This window comes from Ahaetulla prasina, chromosome 4 (assembly GCF_028640845.1).
Source record: "Ahaetulla prasina isolate Xishuangbanna chromosome 4, ASM2864084v1, whole genome shotgun sequence".
Classification (NCBI taxonomy): Eukaryota; Metazoa; Chordata; class Lepidosauria; order Squamata; family Colubridae; genus Ahaetulla; species Ahaetulla prasina.
The window spans coordinates 19,530,414-19,551,930 of NC_080542.1; the positions used below are offsets into that span (position 1 = coordinate 19,530,414).

A 21,517-nucleotide genomic window follows, 5' to 3' on the forward strand; every position below is an offset into this window, starting at 1 on the left:
AACTTAATATAAATGTGCATTATTATTAGAAATATAAAAGTTGATTGAATGTAATAACCATGATTATTTTTACTACTTTTATTTGTATTAGAATGTATGACACTCAGGTTCCACACTGTTCATGCATTGATATCTATATATAAAATAAAATAAAAAGCTTGAAGAAAAAAAGGACTTGTTAAGGAATAAAAATATTCTAGCAGGAGGCTGCAAGGCCCGAGGCCCCTTCTATTATTGCAAAAGTTTTCTTGGGAGAGAAAGTGGACAGCGACGGTGGATTGAAGGATGAGAAAAAAGAAGCTGTATCTGAGGAACAAGATGCTGGTGGTGGAAGAGAAAGGAGGCCGATCGACTCTGCTTGTATCGTGCTGGCGTCATCTCTGCCCAGCAATGCATTTTGCAGTCATAAACTGTGCATGCCCTTAAAAGCAACCCAAAATACTGCAACCTGCGAATGCCCCAAAAATTTTTTTTTATTTTTTTTATTTTTGTCACAGCATTATATACAAGCACATATAATGAAAGAAAACAATAGGACAGGAACAGTAGGCACTTTTGTGCACTTATGCACATTTCCTGCTATCTCCCAAATTAGCCCAATGGGGTGAGAAAACCACCCAACATGGGTGTGTGTGATGACAGAGCCAGTGAGTGATCCTGTCCATGCTTCAAGCATTTCATTGAAAAGTCTCTTTTCCTGGCCTGTTGGCCTCATTTCCAGTGTTACCATGGCAATGCTCCAGGCCATTCATAAATTCACAGGGTGCGGCTCAAAACTGGCTTGAGCTGGTTTTAGGAATAGAGACAGGGAAAGCCTTATTCCTGGGAGAAACCATTCCCATGAAATGGGGAAGGAAGCCTGCAAGTCCCTAATTCTGAAATTTTGGCAAACCAAAGAGAATTGGAGAATTGCTAGTGCTGTAGAAAATTGTATCTACTCATTTTTGCCCAAAGTTAATTGCAATATATTAGATTATTAAGCAGCCACACATTAACATTGATGCAATGAAAATAGGCAGGCTTTCTTTAGCTAAATCAATTCTTCAAGGTATCCAGGCAGACTATCTACCCAATAGATGAAAAAAAGTTTCTTTAGCAGCGTTTCTCCCTTTTGCATCAAACAGTCCAAGTTAGCATGCTTTTGTGATGTTATGAAAACTGCCAGTCAATGGGAGAATTTGAACAAAAGGCAGGATACGGATGAAAAATCCATCAAATGAGGGCAGCTTTCTATTAGATTATTTTACAGCAGAACTAACACTTGTGCAAATGCATGCATTTCTGTTCATGGGTTCAAATCTAACAAAAAAAATATCAGAATCAGAACTGAGCTGGAAAGGACCTTGGAGGTCTTCTAGTCTAGCCCCCTGCTCAGACAGGAGACCCTATATCATTTCAAACAACTGGCTATCCAGTCTCTTGTTAAAAGACTCCACTGATGATACACCCACAACTTCTGAAGGCAAATTGTTCCACCGGTTAACTGTTGTTGGAAGAAATATCCATCTGGATTCAGTTCCAAGTGGGGACAAAGACACTGGAAACATGGAGGCTGCTTGGAAAGATGGTTTAATGGTGGTTAGGATCACATGGCTTGAGTTCCTGAACAGAAAAGGGCTGAGATCCTGTGTGCTCCCTGGTTTTATGCTTTTTCTGAGCTTTGAACTTTCTGGGGCACAGGAAGAGTATCCTGATTGGTTGTCAGACTCCCAGGTGGTCTAGGGGTCTTAGTTAACAATGTAGGTTGTCCCTCAAGCTTGCCTGAGCCTTGCCATGTGGTGAGTTTCTGTTCTATTATGATGCAGATGATGGTTGACAAAGGTAGGGGGATTGAGTGAGCTTGGCTGAAGCCTTAATTGCCCATTGACAAAGGTGGGGAGTGGCAGGAAGTTGCAGGGAGCTGCTTTGTCTTTAAAACATGTTTCTCCATTTCTCATCCAGGGAAATATATTCTGCCTTTTAAGTATTTTCTAAAATATTTCATTCTTCTAGGAGGGGTGGTGGTGCTAAATTCCTACACTGTTCTGTTAGGAAGTTTCTCCTTAATTCCAGGTTGCTTCTCTCCTTGATTATTTATTTATTTATCAAATTTTTATACCGCCCTTCTCCCGACTCAGGGCGGTGTACAGCCTAAATAAAACACAATATATATACAATTAAAATCCCAATTAAAATAAAGCATATTACAAAAAGGCCAATGTATAAAAATTTAAATTTAAAATTTAAAAAATTTAAAACCCCACCACAATAAAACCCAATTTAAAATGTTAAAAAACCATTATGCCAGTCCAGCTTGAATAAATAAGTATGTTTTTAGCTCACGGCGAAAGGTCCGAAGATCAGGCACTTGGCGTAGGCCAGGGGGAAGTTCATTCCAGAGCGTCGCTGCTCCAACAGAGAAGGCCCTACTCCTGGGGGCCGCCAGCCGACATTGTTTGGCGGACGGCACCCTGAGGAGATCTTCTCTGTGAGAGCGTACCGGTCGGTGGGAGGCATAAGGTAACAGCAGGTGGTCTCGTAAGTACCCGGGTCCTAAGCCATGGAGCGCTTTAAAGGTGGTAACCAAAATCTTGAAGCGCACCCGAAAGACCACAGGAAGCCAGTGCAGACTGCGGAGCAGTGATGTTACATGGGAGCCACGAGCGGCTCCCGTTACTACTCGCGCAGCCGCATTCTGGACTAACTGTAGCCTCCGGGTGTACCTCAAGGGCAGCCCCATGTAGAGAGCATTGCAATAATCCAACCGAGATGTAACCAGAGTGTGAGTGACTGTGCATAAGCATCCCGGTCAAGGAAGGGACGCAACTGGCGGACCAAGCGAACTTGGTAAAAGGCCCTCCTGGAGCCGACCGCCAGATGTTCATCAAAGGACAGCCGTCCATCCAAGAGGACGCCCAAGTTGCGAACCACCTCCTTTGGGGCCACTAACTCACCCCCAACAGTCAGCTGCGGGTGCAGCTGACTGTCCCGGGGTGCCGGCATCCACAGCCACTCCGTCTTGGAGAGATTGAGCCTGAGTCTGTTTCTCCCCATCCAGACCCGTACGGCTTCCAGACACCGGGACAGCACTTCGATAGCTTCATTGGGGTGGTCCGGGGTGGAAAAGTACAGCTGAGTGTCGTCAGCGTACAGATGATAACTCACCCCGAAACCACTGATGACCTCGCCCAGCGGCTTCATATAGATGTTGAACAGGGTAGGCGAGAGAATCGACCCCTGAGGCACCCCACAAGTGAGGCGCCTCGCGGACGACCTCTGCCCCCCTGTCAACACCGTCTGCGACCGGTCAGAGAGATAGGAGGAGAACCACCGATAAACGGTGCCTCCCACTCCCAATCCCTCCAACCGGCGCAGCAGGATACCATGGTCGATGGTATCAAAAGCCGCTGAGAGATCTAATAGGACCAAGGCAGAGGAGCAACCCCTATCCCTGGCCCTCCAGAGGTCATCCACCAACGCGACCAAAGCCGTCTCCATGCTATAACCGGGTCGGAAGCCGGACTGGAACGGGTCTAGATAGACAGCTTCGTCCAGGCGCCGAGGGAGCTGCCATGCAACCACACTCTCTACAACCTTCGCCACAAAGCGAAGGTTGGAGACTGGCCGGTAATTCCCCAAAATAGCTGGGTCCAGGGAAGGCTTCTTAAGGAGGGCCTCTTTCAAGGCGGCGGGGAAAACCCCTTCCAACAAAGAAGCATTTATAATCCCCTGGAGCCAGCCTCGTGTCACTTCCTGAGCAGCCAGCACTAACCAGGAAGGGCATGGATCCAGTAAACATGTAGTTGCATGTAACCTCCCCAGCAACCTGTCCACGTCTTCGGGAGCCACAGAATCAAACCCATCCCAAGTAACCTCAACAAGACACATCTCCGTCATCTCGGTTAGATCATCGCAGTCTTGGTCCAAACTATCCCGAAGCTGAACGATTTTATCATATAGATAACCGTTAAACTCCTCAGCACATCCTTGCAAAGGGTCATCCCGAACCTCCTGATGAAGGAGGGAACGGGTCACCCGAAACAAGGCGGCCGGGCGGTTATCTGCCGATGCAATGAGGGTGGAAACGTAAGAACGTTTCGCCTCCCCCATTGCCACTAGGTAGGTCTTAGTAAAAGACCTCACTAGTGTCCAATCAGCCTCGGAACGGCTAGACCTCCAAGTGCTCTCAAGGCGTCTTCTCCGGCGTTTCATCTCTCTCAGCTCCTCGGAAAACCAGGGAGCCAATTGAGATCTACGCCGGGTCAGAGGCCGCAAAGGCACGACACGGTCCAAAGCCCCAGACGCGGCCCGTTCCCAGGCCGCAACTAGTTCTTCAGTCGTGCCGTGGGCCAGATCCTCAGGAAACAGCCCAAGCTTTGCCTTATACACTGTAAGCCGCCCTGAGTCTTCGGAGAAGGGCGGGGTATAAATGTAAACAACAACAACAAAAAAAAGCTCCATCCGGAACCTCTCCGGGTCCATCAGGCGCCTGGGACGGAACCAATGCATTGGCTCCGTCTCCCTGCGGTGGTGGGCGGCGGTCCGAAAGTCTAGGCGAAGGAGAAAATTAGGGAGAAGATTAGTCTCCATCCATTGTTTTTTTGTCTTGCCTTCTGCTGCTTTGGAAAATAAGTTGATCCCCTCTACTTTGTGGCAGTCCCACAAATATTGGAACACTACTGTCATGTCACTCTGATCATTCTTTTCTCAGCCATACCCAGTTCCTGCAATCGTTCTTCCAATGTTTTAGTGTTATATTTATTATAGAATCATGTTTTGTATGGATGCATCCATTTCTGAATCAGGCTCTTCATAAAAACAGGTCACAGTGCCAATCTGCAATACAAATGCTGCTTAGATTCCATGTCATCAATGAAATGAAATGCAATCAACTCTGAAGTTTATAGTGGCAGGAAAGGATGACAAGCGAAATTGTGCAAAATAGCATTTATTACACATGGGAAATACAGCAATGAGGAAGCTTATGACAACTATGATAACTAGACACAAGAAGTTTTTTCCCAAACGCCATCACTCTGCTAAACAAATAATTTCCTCAACATTGTCAAACTATTCACATTAGTCTGCACTACTATTAATCTTCTATCATTCCCATCACCCATCTCCTTCCACTTATGACTGTATCTTTGTTGCTTGTATCCTTATGATTTATATTGATATTGTATCCTGATTGTTTATTTGTACTGTATAACTATCATTGTGTTGTACCTTAGAATTCTTGATGAATGTATGTTTTCTTTATGTACATTGAGAGCATATGCACAAATTCCTTGTGTGTCAAATCACACTTGGCCAATAAAAAATTCTATTCTACGCTATTCTACTGAGGTGCTGCCCAACTAGGGACCATCACCAAAATGTCCTGCCTGCTCCAAGTACTTGCAATGCTCCAAGGCTGATTCAACAAGGCTGATTCAACATTATGCGTACATTTATACGTGAGACAAGCTGATCTCAACCGGTTTCACAGCTGTCTGGGTCAATAAACTACTTTCAAGAGCCAGGAGCCCAACTGAGAAACCCCGAAATTGTGCATCCAGGTTTCCCCGGGGTAGGCTTAGTAAACTCGGGGGCTGAGCTGCCAGATTTTTTTTGCCCCAGTTTAGAAACCGTTTTCAGAAGAGGAGCGTGCAAAATTGCGCCAGGCAAGAGGCGAAAAAGGATGGTCCGCTTGGCCAGATCTTCTTTCCCCCTCCTTCCCAAAAACGATGGGTCTGAAATGCAGCAATGCATCTTTCATCGGTGCCTCTGTCCTCCTGGAAGCGACCGATGCTGGCTTCCCAGAGTAGCTCAGAACTAGATTTCAAATGTGTTACTCCCTGCAATCTACTAAACCCGTTTTAAAATGACTCCAGATTCCTCTGACAAAATCCATAGGATTTTTGCAAAAAAGGCGCCATCCCGTCCCACAACAGAGGCCCAAAGGGAGAGCTGCTCTCGATTTCTCAATCCCCCCCCCCGCTTCCTCCTTTGGTTGCGCCCAGGCTGCCGCCGTGATCTCATCCCACCCAGCATGTTGGATGGATACCATTTCGATTGGGGGGGGGAGAACCAAAGACTTTCTAAATCTCTCCACACGGAGTGCGGCCTTAGAGTTATTTCAAAATAAAGAAATTCCTAGTGTAAGTTTGTACATTCATCGGCGAGCAAGATAATCTTTGGGGTTGTTTTTTTTAGACCGAAAAGCAATCGGCCTCATTCAAACAACTCTCCCGGCCACCCCTGTCATCTGAAATGGTGTAGCCAAAGGAAAGGGGCGGGGCAGATATATTTGCCGCAAAGGGAGCGGCCGGGACAAGGCGGAGAAGGTGACGCGAGTGAGTTTGCCGGGAAGGTGCAGCGATGGCATCCAACGGTGAGATGGGTAGGGGAGTCGCCGGGGAGACTCGAATCGAAGTCTCCCCGGAGAGACCGCGAAGGGGACGCCGGGCCCTCCACAAGCCGCTGCAAAAAGGGGCGCAGGGGTTTTTAATTCGATTTCAGCAGGATCAAGTCGCTAGTCCTCGTGGTCACGGAACGTGCGATGGGGCATTGGGACAAATTGGCTTCCGCCAGGGGTCAAATCGGGGAATCCATTGAGGTAGAGGGAGAAAGGCGGACGTGCCTCAACCAGAACCCGGAATAAGAGAGGATGGCTCGCCCTTTCATGCTTTGGGGGCGGTTGAAGAGAGCAAGAGAGAAGGGTGCGGATGCCCCAACCGGGGGAGGGAGGGTGAACGAACGGCTGCTCTGTCCCTTGTCCGCGTAAAGGTTTGCGCATCGCGTCATCGGTCTCAACTGCGCCATTCGCTGCGGCCATTTTAGGAAAGCGTGAGACCCGGTACGGGGGGGGGGGCAAAGAGCGAGCGAGAGAAAACGGGGTTTCCGATGAACTCTTGAGGGGGCAGGGACAAGCACGCATGCGCGAGACGGAACCGCTGAGGGAAAAGGGGAGAAGCGGGGTTTCTGAACCGGTGATCTGACAATACGCATGCGCCGCCTCGTCTAACCCGCTTCACTGTCCGTGGGCGCGTGCATGTAACCCGCTTTTTTTTGTCGCAGTGCAAAATCCGGGTTCTTCCATTCTGCGATTGCGCAGAATAACTCTTTTAGAATGGCCTCTCGCCCACGCGCTCCCAACGGCTGCTTAGTCGCTTGAGGGAGCGCGCGCTCTTCCCCGCCCGTCTTCGCTAGTGGGCCGTAAAAGGAGCGGCTGGGCTTCGGTCCTAATACCAGGCGCTCCCTTTCTGGCTAACCTAAGTCTATTTAAGCTCTTAACAGCTGTTCCTCTCCATGGGTAGGTGAATTATTCCTCTCTCGATCCCTGTTAAACTACATTACTCATTTTCACTGCGCGGGCTTTTTTTTTCCAATCGCCATTTTTTTTTTTGCCGTCATTACGGGCTGTTGGATTTTTTTTTTAAAAAAAAATCGGCCTTTGGACGAGGAGAATTGGAGAGCTTCATAATTGCCTGCTGTCCCAGGCTAGAGCTGAAGAAGACCATATTCACTGAATTTGGAAAACACTTTTACACAATGCAAAGGTGGTCTTTTCACCGACCCGAAAATCCTAAACCCAGAGTGCAAGTAATTCAGGCAAAGGGTGGGGGGGAGAAAAGCATTTACTGTTAGGCATCTAGTTATGATCACAATTGAGCCCAAAATTTATGGCTAAATGAAACATTGGTGAAGTGAGTTTGCCTTACTTTGCGACTTTTCTTGTCACAATATTGTTAAAGCGAAGCATTGTCTTAAGTTACTAACAGGGTTGTTAATGACTCTGGCTTCCCTGTTGACTTTGCTTGTCATAAAGTCGGAAAACAATCGTGATCCCAGGATACTGCAACGGTTGTAGATATACAGCAGTTGCCAAGCACCTGGATTTTGATCATGTGACCATAGGGACACTGTAATGGTCATAAAGTCACTTTTTTCAGTTGTGACGTTGAATGGTCACTGAATGAACTGCTGTAAGTCTAGGACTACCTATATTAAGGAGGATCAGGTATTTTTATAGGGTACAGAATCAAATGTTGCATACATTCAGTACATGTGATACACCAGTAAGTAAGTGATCAAACAATAAAGACATTGATTATATGTGAGACTTGAATAATAGAAAACATTGATTCTCATATATTCCACAAGTGACAGATTTATGGGTTATATACTCACTGTTCCAGTGAAGATTGATATTTCTGTCAACACTTAGTGCAGTATATTTAAGGACTTCCAGAATACACGTGTAGTTGCTGAAAAATCAAATTCTTGGCATATGAAAAGAAATGGCCTTGGCTAGGAAGAGAAAAACATACTTTTTTAAAAGTTACAAGAAGAGGGTTAGATTGCAATGGTTAAAAATTCTGATATTACCCTTTTAAAAGTTTAATAATGGAGTCTAACATTCCAGGTAACAGTTTGTTCCCTCAAACTCCTTAATTCCCAATCCCTCCCCTTCTGGACTGAAAGGATGCTTGAACTTTGCCAAAAAAAAAGTTCTGTAAATCTGATTAAACAGCACCAGAAGCATCCCTAGCTGCTTGCCTAAAACTCAAGCATCAGATTGGTGTAAAGATGAAAAGAATATGATCACTGAATTTGGGAAGAGACTTCACTTTGCAAAATGGGCTTTTTCACAATATGCATACCATCATGGATACTTCAGGCAAAGCAAAAGGTGTTTATTAAAGGGGGAGTGTCATGTTTTTTATAGGTTACCGAAATAATGCATTCAATATATCTGATGCATTAGAAAGCAATAAATCAAACAATAGAATACATTATTTAGACATGAGAAATAGTAGAAAAGCACTGGTTTTAGGTAACATTTCACTAGCGGCAAATTTATGGGTTACATCATTCCTTTTCTGAATCATGTTTGTATGTTTTTTAATACTTGCAAATGTATCCAAGGACTTCCAGAATATGCTCTCCATTTAGTTGTAAAAAAATTTTCACATTGAAAATATTGGTTTGGTTAAAAAGAAAACATGGTTTCTGAAACTTCAAAAAAAGACATGTATGCCATATTTAAATGCTAATATCACCATTAAAAAACTAATGAAACCTGAAATTCCAGGTAACACAGCTACAGCAAAGTTAAATCTGCTCTTACAGGGGAGGCTTTACTTTTTCACATTTGTGTTGTGCATAAGGGGTAGTATTTGAAGTGTAACAATATAATTGTAACATTCTGCAGATTTCATGCCATGGTGGCTTAGATATATTTTTACACATTTTATGCAATACTGTGTACCAACACTACGATACAGCTCTTCAGCTAATGTATCCATTCTGAGCGGCAGCCATGGCTGCAAAACATTTTCAGTTACAGGCTTAGGGCCGATACTATACAACTTGGGACATCTCAGAAATTGCAATAAAACTGGGCATCTATTGGCCCTGATTCTTTGGGATGCTGGGAGCTGTAGTCATGCAAATTGGGGATTGCTTTTCACTGTGTTATGTTCTCACAATTTGTTCAGTGGATCTGTTTTAATTTTTCCCCAATTCTTTTGCAGATTATAGCCAGTCAGCAGCACAGAGGTAAATGACTGGAATTAATTTTCCATGCATGAGTAACATGTTTATTTATTTTATTTTGTTTACCAAATTTAGGTACTGCCCATCTCTCTCAGATGTTTTGATGTTGTGCTTTCAATAGGCAATAGTTTTTTTCTATAAGAAAAATGAAGGTGATGTGGCCCTGATTTGTTCAGAAATCTTGTGGATTTGCATTGAAGCATGCTAATAACCATAATTCCTTACAAGTATTATTTCTAGACCAGTTACCCTTAGGGGTTAAAATACAGAAAGTTGTTTAAATTAACAATCAACTGCAATACAATTCAGTGTGTATCAAATGCATTAAAGTAGTGTGTATCCACATAAAAACATCTTATTTGTCCTTAGGGAATATTGCTTAAAATTCTTTTATTTTAGATATTCATTAAATTTTCCAAAGCAATTTGACAACAGGATGACCCCATAATGCTCAAATTTTCAAGGGCTGTTGGAAAGTCATTAAATTGTCCAACCATAAAGAATATTAAAGCTATTTTAAAAATATGTTTAATATATTGCTTATTTCTGAGTATTTCCAGTAAGTTGTCAGAATTACACAGCACAGTTTCCATATTTGTGGGGTTATCAGCCATCTTGGAAATAACATCTGAAACTTCTGTAATTTAAATGGAGCACACTAGACATACAATAAAAAGCAAAAATCTGAAAGTTCATTGTGGAAATAAGTTCCTTGGCTGATTTTTATCTCTTCTTTTCCATTAGTTATGGGGCCTACCCAACTCCACCCACACAAAGTTATTCTCAACAAACTAGCCAGCCATATGGACAGCAGAGTTATGGTGGCTATGGGCAATCAGCAGATACTTCTGGATATAGCCAAAGTAGTTACAGCTCATCTTATGGCCAGACACAGGGCTGTGAGTACACTAATCTTATTTTTGAACTTCATAACTACATAGGAAAACATGAGAGATCAGCTGACCTGGAGGAAATGAGTTATTCTGGCTTGTCAGTTCTGTGACACACCAACATACAGGCTTGGTTTATAGTAGCAAAGATATAAAAATGACGCTGTTGCATCCCATCCCATGAAAGAGTTCGGTAATAATTAATGGAATTTCTTTGCTTATTAGCTAAAGTTACAGAACTTTATTTGGGATTAGGAAAACAACTACCGTGTTTCCCCGAAACTAAGATCTCTCCGGATAATAAGCCCAATCAGGCTTTTGAGCGCATGTGCTAAAATAAGACATCCCTGAAAATAAGACCTAGTAAAGGGGGTGGGCATGGCTAGCACAGGAGGCAGCCTTTCTCTTCCCTGACCACCTCATGGCCACTCACCCCTTAATCATGGCCCGCCAGTGAGGGTTGCTATCTGCCTTGTAGTTTCTCTGGCCGCCTGGAGGTGTTGCCAGCCTCAGACCTGCCTGCAGTGTGTTGGGATTGCCTGCTTCTCCCTTCCCCTTCTGCACCTACTGCTGCTGGCCTTGCGAGGGCGCTGTTGTCCATGCTGGGGTTTGCACAGTGGCAGAGAGAAATTGCAGGATTTTAAAAAATCTCCCTTCCAAAACATGCCGGAATGGTGTTCTTCGGGCCTTGGCCCTGGTGAGCGCTAGCTCTCATGCTGGCTGTGCACTTGTGCAGGCTGCTGCTACAAGGCAGAAAGCCGTGGCGCGGTGGATTGCCTGCTCCATCTCCTGATTCTGTCCGGCTGCACCTGTTGCTGTTGGTCTTGTGAAGGCTTTTCGCCCTTCTGGCCGTGCTACTCTTGGCCATCCTGTAGCTTCAGCGGGCAGGAGCTCCATGGTAGCCCTGCAGTGGGATGAAGGAGGGTGGGAGAGATCACCCCTTCTTCCATCCATCTGCTCCTGCCTGGTGCAGGGCAACTTTTGGAGTGCAAAACAAGGAAGGGGTGATCTCCCTGCCCTCCTCCTCTGTCTGTCCTGCTACAGCACTGCCATGGAGCTTCTGCCTGCCGAAATGGTACCTCACCCAACCCAATTCTGTCCCCTGGCCCCATCCTACTCATCTAAACCAGATTCCCTCTCCCCCCTCCCCCAATGCTCGTCAGCCCTGTACACATGCACATGCATAGTTTTGGCATAAATCATCCCAAAGGAAAGAACGATCACTGGGAAAGTGGGGGTGGATTTTGCCTCTTATCCTGTTCAGAATAACAGAAAAGGGTGAGGGGTAGGAAAATACCCCTCCCCATTTTCAAGCCATTTACAAAAATGCCCCATTCCGAGCCTTCAAATGTTGCATTCCTGGCATATGCTGAAGGCTTGGAATGGGTGTTTTTGCAAAAGGTTTGAAAATGGGGAGGATTTTTTTTTTGCCTCTTACCCTGTTCTGAAGCTCAGCACAGACTGAGAACAGGATAAGAGGCAAAAATTCCCCCTCCCCCCACTTTTCCTGGCAATTGTTCTTTATTTGGGATCACAGCACAGACAGACATCCACAAAATGTTCTATCCGAAGCCTTCAGCTTTGCAATCCTGGGATGTGCATCTGTGCAGAGCTCCCAAGGAAAGGACGGGGTGTGTGTGTGTGTGTGTGTGTGTGTGTAAGAAAGAGAGATCCCTAACCCACTCCCCCACCCCTTCCAAGGCAGCCACATCCCTTCACTAACCTGCTTTCCAGCTCCACTGGTATTTTTTTTACCATAGTCACACAGACTACTTTTCTTGTCCTGCATGTGCAACAGAGAACAGAGCTGGAAAGCAGGTTAGTGGAGGGATATGGCTGCCTTGGGAGTGGTGGGGTTAGGAACCTGTGTGTGTGTGAGAGAGAGAAAAAGCCGCCAACCATGGATAACTCTCCGAGTTTGGATCAGTTCTCTCTCTTTATCACTCACACACAGGTCTCCCCCCACCCTTCCCAAGGCAGCCACAACAAAAGGTGTTTGGGGTCGAGGAGAAGATGGGTAAGATTTGGCAAAGAGCAAGAGAGAAGTGATGACCACCTCCCAACTTAGTGCTCACACAGCCCATCCTCCCCCACCCACAGCTGTGTTGGGTTACAATAATAGATGAAGGGCAGGATCCAAGGGAAGGAGTTTGCCTCACGGTTCTTGGAGCCCGCTGCAGAAGCACACTGCAGATCAGCTGTTTTGCGGAGGCATGTCGTGCTGCTGCTTTTGGAGCTGCACTCCTTGGAGACAGGAGGAATCAGCTGTTTTACGAACCAAGCTGCTGGTAATGCTTAGGCAAGGAGGCGCAAGGGGCCGGTCTCCTTGCCCCCTATCGGTAGATGGGGGGAAGTAAGACACCCCCAAAAATAAGGCCAAGTGCTTATTTCGGGGGTCAAAAGAATATAAGACCCTGTCTTATTTTGGGGGAAACACGGTATCTGTAAGGTTGTGAGACCTTTTGTATTTCCTAACTTGACAATTGTATCTGTTCATTAAAACATCAGTGTGGAATATTTCAGAAGCAAATGCAGTACCCTTCATTGTGTTGTAAATGTTGTACCTTGATGAAGGTATCTTTTCTTTTATGTACACTGAGAGCATATGCACCAAGACAAATTCCTTGTGTGTCCAATCACACTTGGCCAATAAAAAATTCTATTCTATTCTATTCTATTTTGAGTTACTAAAGCAATTGTCATTTTGCAGGATAATATAGCTCTTGTTGCGATGCTGATGCAGCTTTGCGGTCTTGGCAACAAATAAATCTTTAATGGATTGCAGGCATGTGTTGAGTTACATTTTCCTGCATGTTTCAACATACTTTCTGAACCAAAAGCAAACTTTCATTTAATTCAAAGCTATAAGTAATGGTGGGAAATCCTGCAGGCATTGATATGACACCTGATTTGATGCTGATTTATTGCCCTCCCCCCTTTAAAACATAACAGCTGGATATGGCACTCAGTCCACACCACAAGCATACGGCTCATCCACAGCATATGGCACTAGTCAGACTTCACAGTCATCCTATGGACAGCAGTCGTCTTATCCCAGCTATTCTCAGCAGCCAACCAGCTCCAGCACTGGAAGGTAAATGCTGCGGGTGGAGCCTCCTGGTGTTTTTTTTCCCCCCCAGAGTTGTGGGATGGGCTTGGAGAGGGGAACCTGAAGAATCCTAATAGGATAAAGCCAGTTTAATGGACGTACTTTGCACGGCTAGAGTAGTAGTAGTTACGCTTGTTCCTTTGTGAAATCTGCAGTTATGGCACCAGTTCCCAAACTTCCAGTTACGGGCAGCCCCAAAGTGGGGGTTATGGCCAGCAGTCAAGCTATGCCAGCCAGCAGCAAAGCTCCTATGGGCAGCAACCTTCCTACAATCCACCTCAGAGCTATGGTCAGCAGAGTCAATATGGCAGCAGCAGCAGCAGTGGAGGAGGAGGTGGTGGTGGTTGTGAGTACATGTTCTTTTCAGCTCATCTTGATTTAAATTTTGGCAAACGGGAAGTCTACGAAATACAATGTCTGATTCTGGTGGAACACTGCAAGAGTTTTACCCTTCCTACTCATGCTTTCTTATTGTCGGAAGTCAATGGTCATGTTTTATAATCTAAGTGTTTTTTTGTTTTCTGTTTTTCATTTTTTTCTCCAGCTGGTGGCTATGGCCAGGATCAATCCTCCATGAGTGGAAGTGGTAGTGGAGGAGGCTATGGCAGCCAGGATCAAGGTGGATACGGGGGTCAACAGGACCGCAACCGTGGCAGAGGCAGCGGAGGAGGAGGAGGCGGCGGATATGGTAGAGGTGGCTTTGATCGGAGTGGTGGTAGAGGTGGCAACAGAGGTGGCCGTGGAGGTGGCATGGGGTAGGTGTCTAATAGGTTGTTGTGGTAGAGGGAGTGGGTTTTTAAAAAAAATTCTTAGTACTTGAAAAAAGTAATTTTTCTGGGAGGGCACAAAATTTAAAAAATGAGCACTTTTTGGTGAATAAGGCTGGGGAAACCACTTTGTACACAATTGGTGTTTTTTTTCTTTTCTTTTTTTTTTCCTTTCCTTTTCTTTTTTTTTGAACGGGGTGAATTCTTAATGGGTGTCAAAAGGTATTCTGTTACCTGCATGTGAAGGAGTTAAAATTACTTTCTTGACAAATCAGTCATTACAATAACAAGTTGGTGCATGGGGTGAAATATGGCATTTTCATCTTGTAATCCTACTTGGATTTGTTGACAACCTCAAAGGTGCACTTGATATGAATATCAGTACTTTTCCTCGAAGGTGAATTATACTTCTCTGTGACCCATGTTACAGTCGTGTACAAGAACGTAGAGGATTCTCATACTACAAAGTACCGTACTACTACAATTTTTGCAAAAAGGAGATTGATAATAAGATTATCCTTCAATTCCACCCCAGTGTAAACCTAATGAGGGACATGGAAGGGGCATGGTTTATATGCTGATAGCAACTTGAAGCTTCTATTATTGTTTCAGCAACATGCTTCTGGGCAAATTGTAAGCCAGTTTTTCCTTGGGGTTAATGTTATGGTTTAGCCATGTAATGGCTGTCAAATTGGGTTTAAATGGATGTGTTCATGTTTACTCATTTCTTGCACTTGTTGTTTACAAGCGACCATGTAGGATCCTCAAACTGTTCTTGGGTTACTTGTACTGCCTCCTTTTTTTTATTGAGGGGTGACTAAAGTTGGTATTTGAAAAACAATGATTGCTAAGCAACATTGACCATATGGGTTTCTGATTGGGGGAGACAAGATAGAGAGGTGAGTATAGACATGGGTAGTTGAAGGGTTGTTTGCTTATGAAAAGTTGTTGCTCTGTTAACAATACCTGTTCTGTTAACAAATTCTGCATTTTGTGTGCCACAGGTGTGAAAGTCAATGAACTTTAATCAAATCTCCACCTTCCACATGTTAGTTAAGGGTCTGAGGAAGGGAGAGAGATCTTTAATGGCAGGCAGATAATGCAGTTTTTAGTGCTGAGTGATTTAATATGAGTATTCTGATGAAAGAATGGGTTTTTATACATGCTTTCAAAGCAGATATCTGCATGTAGGATTGTATGCAACAAAAGTTTTGCAAAAACAATAATTTGAGAAAAGTGACCTAGAAATACAGTGTGCACGGTATGCGATATTTTACAAGCTTGGTTCACCAATCCATGCCAAGAATAGAACACCTACAAGGAAAACAACTTTGTCCCAAAAGCTGCATCAGGACGCAACATGTAACGGTTCAAGATCGGAAGCAAGATTGACTAAACATTAGCAATTGCAAACCTTCTCAAAAGGGTATCATGCTTTATTTTTTTAAAAATGCTGAGGGCAAGAAAAAGGTGGGAGGTTGTCTTTAGATCTTCAGGAAGAATCAAACATAAGTGTTGGCCAGCATCTTAATGGATATGGTGTAGTTTCTAGCAACAAACCTTTTTAGCCATGGAAAAAGCATCATTATCTTCTAACTTATCTCCTCAGCGGTGGTGAGCGAGGTGGTGGCTTCAATAAATTTGGTGGTAAGTCCAAAGAGTTCAAAAACTTGAACCACAAAAGTGTATTTCTATTATATTATTTTTCGGAGATACTGTTTGTATGCCAAAGAAATGAAAAGCCACCGTTTATCAGATAAAAACCTATGGGAGCACTCCCTGTTTCTGGCACATATGCCAAAATGGTTGGTTGTATCTGTGGTGCTGATTTCCACGTTCTGGGTTTTCTACTTGGCCAAGTTCTTCGGGCCAATTTTGGTTGTATGTTATGCAACAAGACTGGGGAAAAAATGAAACCTAGACTTTGTTTTGTGGGAGAACACGTGGAAAATTCACTTCATAAATGTTGGGCTTGTGTGTTGTCCCTTGCTAAAAACACACATGCAAATGTTGACTTAAAAGTATTAATGGAAGTGCATGCAGTCCTGAAGAAACATGGTAAAATGAAGGTTTATGTTACCTGGTTTAAAAAACTACTGGTACAGGAAAGAAATGCAAGAGTCCACTCCCTTGAAACCGGAATGTGTAATTTTGTCTGTATGAAACTCTTAAGAGCTCTTTGACAAATAAATGTTTTCATGGGCTTTTATTTTAAAGAAAGTTTGGTTTTAATATGAAGTTTCATAAAAGGTGGTTTTTTTTTTTATAATGTGAATGTACCAAACTTAAACTAATTGGTTTTAAGGAACGTTCCCATAGGGTTTGCTGAAAAAGGCTTGGCACAAAAATTTTAAAATGGTCTACCTAGGATTGTTAATACATTTGAGACCAGTGTTGGGCATACGCTTTCAAAAGTAATTAAGATTGGATGTGCTGAAAGGTATCAAAATGCTTTTTTAAAAGAAATATCTGTGTATAATATGTTAATAGAATGGTTGATGCAAGTAAAGAACCTGATGGTTTCTCAAAACTAAAGATCTAATCTTGTAAAAGGACTTACTCAAAATGTGTTCTGTGGTGTAAGGTGGTTTCTACTTAACACATAGTTCTTGTGTTCAAGAAAACAAAAATGGAATAGGTTGCAGAATTCTGCCTCAGGCCTCATGTGCTGGAGATTTAAAAAAAAAAAAACTGATTGAGGGTCAATACAAGACTCTGTGTATGCTATGAAAGTGGAAAAATAGATTCCTCCGGGTGGTTGTCCCATGCTGTTTTGAGTGTGTATCTGGAGGCCATGCTCCTCCCTCCAAAGCTGCAAAAATTAGGGTTCAGTATGACCTGGCGGAAAGAATGTTTAAACTGGTTATGTAATAAATAATCTCATTAAGACATGGAGTGCTTCTCACTGGGTGGGTATGTTTTTTTACATTCTAATTGTGAGGCTGCATATGTTCAACACTGGCCTGTTTTTAATGTGATCGTGATGGTGATGTGAAAAAAGGGGGAGCCCACTCTGTCTAACGGAACCTTTCCTTCCTTATTTTCATGTGACAAAAGGACCACGGGACCAAGGCTCACGTCATGATTCTGGTAAGTGATTGTTTGACTGGTTTGATACTCATTCCACTTAGTAATCAAAACAAACCTTTGATTATTTATCATAAGTGTTCTGTCTGTTCCCAAAGACCAGTGAAGCAATCAATGCTCAGGAATAACTTGAGACTTTGATGGGCGTCTTCAAATCTGCTTTTTGACCTCTCTTGGGATTCTTGTGAGCACAAAACAACTATTAAACTAGCTGATTTCAATTGTGTTAAAAGCACAAACTGAGTTGTAGGAGAAATGAACTTCAATATCGTAATACAAGATTGAAGATTTGCTCTATTTAACCAAAGAAAAAATGTTCACTTTGATAAAATGGAATACAGAATTGAAAATTTGTACATCCCAGAATGGTTCAATACTAAAGTGTTGTTTGGGAATTTATTTTGTTTAAAACTCTTAATTCTTCTCTTGCAGCTAGTGAGCAGGATAATTCTGACAATAACACCATCTTTGTCCAAGGACTTGGTGAAAATGTAACCATTGAGTCGGTTTCGGAATACTTTAAGCAGATTGGTCTCATCAAGGTAAACAAATTCTTGGCACTATCATGGATCCATTTAGCAATACGCTAGTGGGAATCCAGAGGATCCTCACATATAAAGACAAAAATTGCCTTGAATTTTTGAATTGAAGGAAGAAATTAGTAGAGTCCAAGATGATTTCAGATTTTTTTTTGTTTGTTTTGATTTCAGTTTTATTTGTAATGTATCTTTCACTTAAAGGCTAGTTAACATTTTTATACTTCAGAGGTAAAAATTACATAAAGAGAAAAAAGGCCCTAAAGATTAGTTCTGTGATCAAGCCTGGGATCCAAATGCATGATGGGAGCCCTCCTGTTTGTTTGTTTGTTTGTTTGTTTGTTTAAATGATTGCTGTTCATTGTTAATACAGTGTCAGCAGTTATTTGTTTCATGTTTTTATTATTTTAATGTAAGCTGCCCAGAATCCTACATTTGAGATGGGCGGCAGTCTCCAGAAATGAGCAGCAAACAAATATCATCACTAAATACTTGTATGAGTAGCTACAATAACATGAAAACTTTATTTGATCAGAATGTCATCTCGTGTGTCTTTTAGATGAATAAGAAAACTGGGCAGCCTATGATTAACCTGTATACAGATCGTGAGACAGGAAAACTGAAAGGAGAGGCCACAGTTTCTTTTGATGATCCCCCATCAGCAAAAGCTGCCATTGATTGGTTTGATGGTAGGTTGCTGATTTGGAACAGCGTTTTTATTCCTGGGAATTTCTATGGCTGTGTTCAAAGTGTTAGGATATTGTTTGTCTCTGTGCCATTGGAATTTAAATGAAATAAAAAATAGTGATGAACACAGTAATGGACAAAAGTGTTTCCCCCCCAATTCTTTAGGGAAAGAGTTCTCTGGCAATCCAATTAAAGTTTCATTTGCCACTCGGAGAGCAGACTTCAACCGAGGAGGGGGGAATGGCCGTGGCGGAAGAGGCCGTGGCGGTAGAGGAGGTGAGTAAGAGTTATCTGTAGAATTGAAAAGTAATGGAGCATCTGCTTATCCATCTTCCTGTCATGCTATTTTAGAAGAGTAAGAACTGGTCTTTCAGCAAAGCAGTGAAAGTAAAAGAAGGGCCAAGTTAGGTTGGAGAACATGGAGATAAAATGGATAGAAATATTTTATGCAGTATTTCTTAACCTCAGCAATTTAAAAATATGTAAAATTGCTGAGATTTGAGAAATAGCTGTGGATGAAACAGTAAATAGTGCCAAGAAAACGTTCTTAGTTGCGACCTTGAATTTTCTTCAGGACCAATGGGCCGTGGTGGATTTGGTGGTGGTGGTGGCGGCGGTGGCAGCAACAGTGGCTCCAGTGGAGGCAACCGGGGTGGTTTTCCTAGTGGCGGAGGCGGCCAGCAGCGTGCCGGAGACTGGAAATGTCCTAATCCGTAAGTAAAATCTGTAGCAATTTGTGTGGCAGGGAAGATGGTAGTTAGAGTGAATTTATTTGATTTGTAATTGCTTTCTTTCTTCCTATCATGTCTGTTATAGGACATGTGAGAACATGAATTTTTCATGGCGCAATGAATGCAATCAGTGCAAAGCACCCAAACCAGACGGGCCTGGGGGACCACATATGGGTGAGTATTAGAGAGTTCATCAACTGCACTTAGCTGCAATTCTTACCACAAGAGAAAAATCATTTACAGGAGTGAAATTTCTTGTGTGCTTTGCATGGGGGAAGGACACAAATGTACAGTGGTCTTCTGCCGAGATCATTTTGTGAAACACATACCTTGCCTTTTCATGTAAGGGTCTGAATGTAAGAAGAGAAAACTGTAGTTGTGCTTAGAGTTGAGTAATCTATTCTGTTTTCCTAGGAGGCGGATTTGGTGAAGAACGACGTGGGGGGCGGGGAGGCTTTGACAGAGGTGGTTTCCGTGGAGGTCGAGGGGGAGACCGAGGTGGATTCCGCGGTGGAAGAGGCGGAGACAGGGGCAACTTTGGACCAGGAAAAATGGATTCCAGGTAAAATTTATTTCTAGGAGTGAGTAGATAATACCGTATTTCTGCATCTGAATAAAGTTTCCCAGAGGCTATTAGGACCTGTACCGTGCTTTTCTCTCCTAAATTCCTATCAGTTTCACCCATAATAGTTTATCTCTGGAGTACTGCTAACAAAAGCCAGTAGTCACAATCTAATTTTAAATTTAATTCTTTTTCTTTTCATTCTGCAGAGGGGACCACAGACAAGACCGCCGTGAGAGACCTTATTGAGCCAATATAGGATCCCATACCATGTGAATTTATAAACATTTTTTATTTTGTATGATGTCTAACTTCATTGCAAATTGTGTACCCCATGTTGAGTTTATGTACAGACTTTGTATGCCTGTCTTATTTTTTGTTGACTGTCCTTGGAGTAATCCCAGAATTCAAAAATATATTTTAGTTGTGTGCTTGTAATTGCAAAGTGGGGGCGGACATAGAGCTAAATAATAAAGATGTTTTCAGTCAATTCTCAAAATGATTGTATTGATTTTATGTCATACAGAAATACTATGCCGATGAGATTGTTTTAAATTCAATTTGTCATTCAGTCTGAGCTAAGAGACTCCCAGGCCTAATTTTGTTAATTTTAGTACATTTTTCCTGTAAAAAAAACATTCTGAGTAAAAACCATTGTAGAAATGTTGGCCGTTATTAGTGAGGCTCATTTGTTTTCAAAATCTGATACGTAAGAATACAAGGAACAGTCTTTTTTTAAGAGTCTGTTGCTGTTCTACTTACATCATTGAAATTCCCATGAATTATAGATAGCCTGTGTTTAGCAGCCACAATTGGGACAATCAGCTTGGTCATTAAGCAAAGAGGTCACTAAGTGAAAGTGCAGTTGCTTAAGATGTTACTTCAATTGTTCTTAGCTTTACAGACCTGCAAAAGATGTAAGTGTGAGGACTGGTTACAAAATTAACTTTTTCTGTTGCTATTGAATGCAAAAGCTGGCCTTCACTGGCCTTATAGTCTGGAAGCAAAAGATGATAACAGAATCTAAAAAGGAAGAGAGAGAGAGAGAATCCAGATTTTTTTTTTGACACAAGTTATCAATGAGAAAACAGGATAAAATCATTATTGATATTTTCCGTTAAGCACCAGGGAAATCGGGAGATCCATGTAGTTCAAATGGGTATAAAGATTTATTGTAAATTTAAGCTTTTTACAAGAATCTGAACTATGGATCAATGGCAATTGGTGGGAGTTAACAGAAAGGAATTCAAGGTGGGCTGGACTTAGATCTCTTGTGCGTGTGAAGGGATTCATGACTGATGACACTTTTGACCTTTCCCTCAGGCTCAGCCTGGATAGCTACACTCCCAATATCCAGATGAATCAATTTCAATTCCCAGAATTCTCAGCAACAGTCAAGCCATCTGGGACACTAATCTCAACAGATTTACAGTACAGCATAAATCAGTGGTGCCCATGGTCCAACTGTTCTTACCAAAGAAAGTTTATGGCTTATAGTTGTTCGTATAATTATAGGTGTTGCAATTGAACATTCTAGACCTTAACAGTTCTTGCCCTTGTGTTAGTTTTTCATTACCTCCATCCATCCATCCATTTATTAAGTTTATATGCTGCCCATGTCTACAG

At 42.8% G+C, this 21,517-nt stretch overlaps 1 protein-coding gene across 2 annotated transcripts; it reads left to right on the top strand.

The window, feature by feature from the left end:
- The first annotated feature begins 6,260 nt into the window (after positions 1 to 6,260).
- Positions 6,261 to 20,390, top strand: FUS (FUS RNA binding protein). 2 transcript variants are annotated; one of them, XM_058181286.1, is made up of 15 exons: positions 6,261 to 6,355; positions 9,501 to 9,525; positions 10,267 to 10,421; positions 13,365 to 13,506; positions 13,677 to 13,867; positions 14,066 to 14,276; positions 15,898 to 15,935; positions 17,346 to 17,378; positions 17,808 to 17,917; positions 18,471 to 18,600; positions 18,764 to 18,874; positions 19,173 to 19,311; positions 19,415 to 19,503; positions 19,744 to 19,891; positions 20,101 to 20,390. In XM_058181286.1, the coding sequence occupies exons 1-15, from the start codon at positions 6,343 to 6,345 to the stop codon at positions 20,138 to 20,140; spliced, it is 1,575 nt and encodes a 524-aa protein (XP_058037269.1). In that variant the 5' UTR covers positions 6,261 to 6,342; the 3' UTR covers positions 20,141 to 20,390. The 2 variants fall into 2 exon arrangements, with proteins under 2 accessions (XP_058037269.1, XP_058037270.1); XM_058181287.1 differs by lacking the exons at positions 13,365 to 13,506; positions 13,677 to 13,867 and having other exon boundaries at positions 6,328 to 6,355.
- The last annotated feature ends 1,127 nt before the right edge of the window (positions 20,391 to 21,517 follow it).

What these genes read in the sequence shown, in the direction of transcription:
- FUS (XM_058181286.1), top strand. An exon ending in GGCCGTGGAGGTGGCATGGG is followed by an intron (nt 14,277 to 15,897) that starts GTAGGTGTCTAA and finishes TTATCTCCTCAG; the next exon opens with CGGTGGTGAGCGAGGTGGTG. An exon ending in AGGCCGTGGCGGTAGAGGAG is followed by an intron (nt 18,875 to 19,172) that starts GTGAGTAAGAGT and finishes AATTTTCTTCAG; the next exon opens with GACCAATGGGCCGTGGTGGA.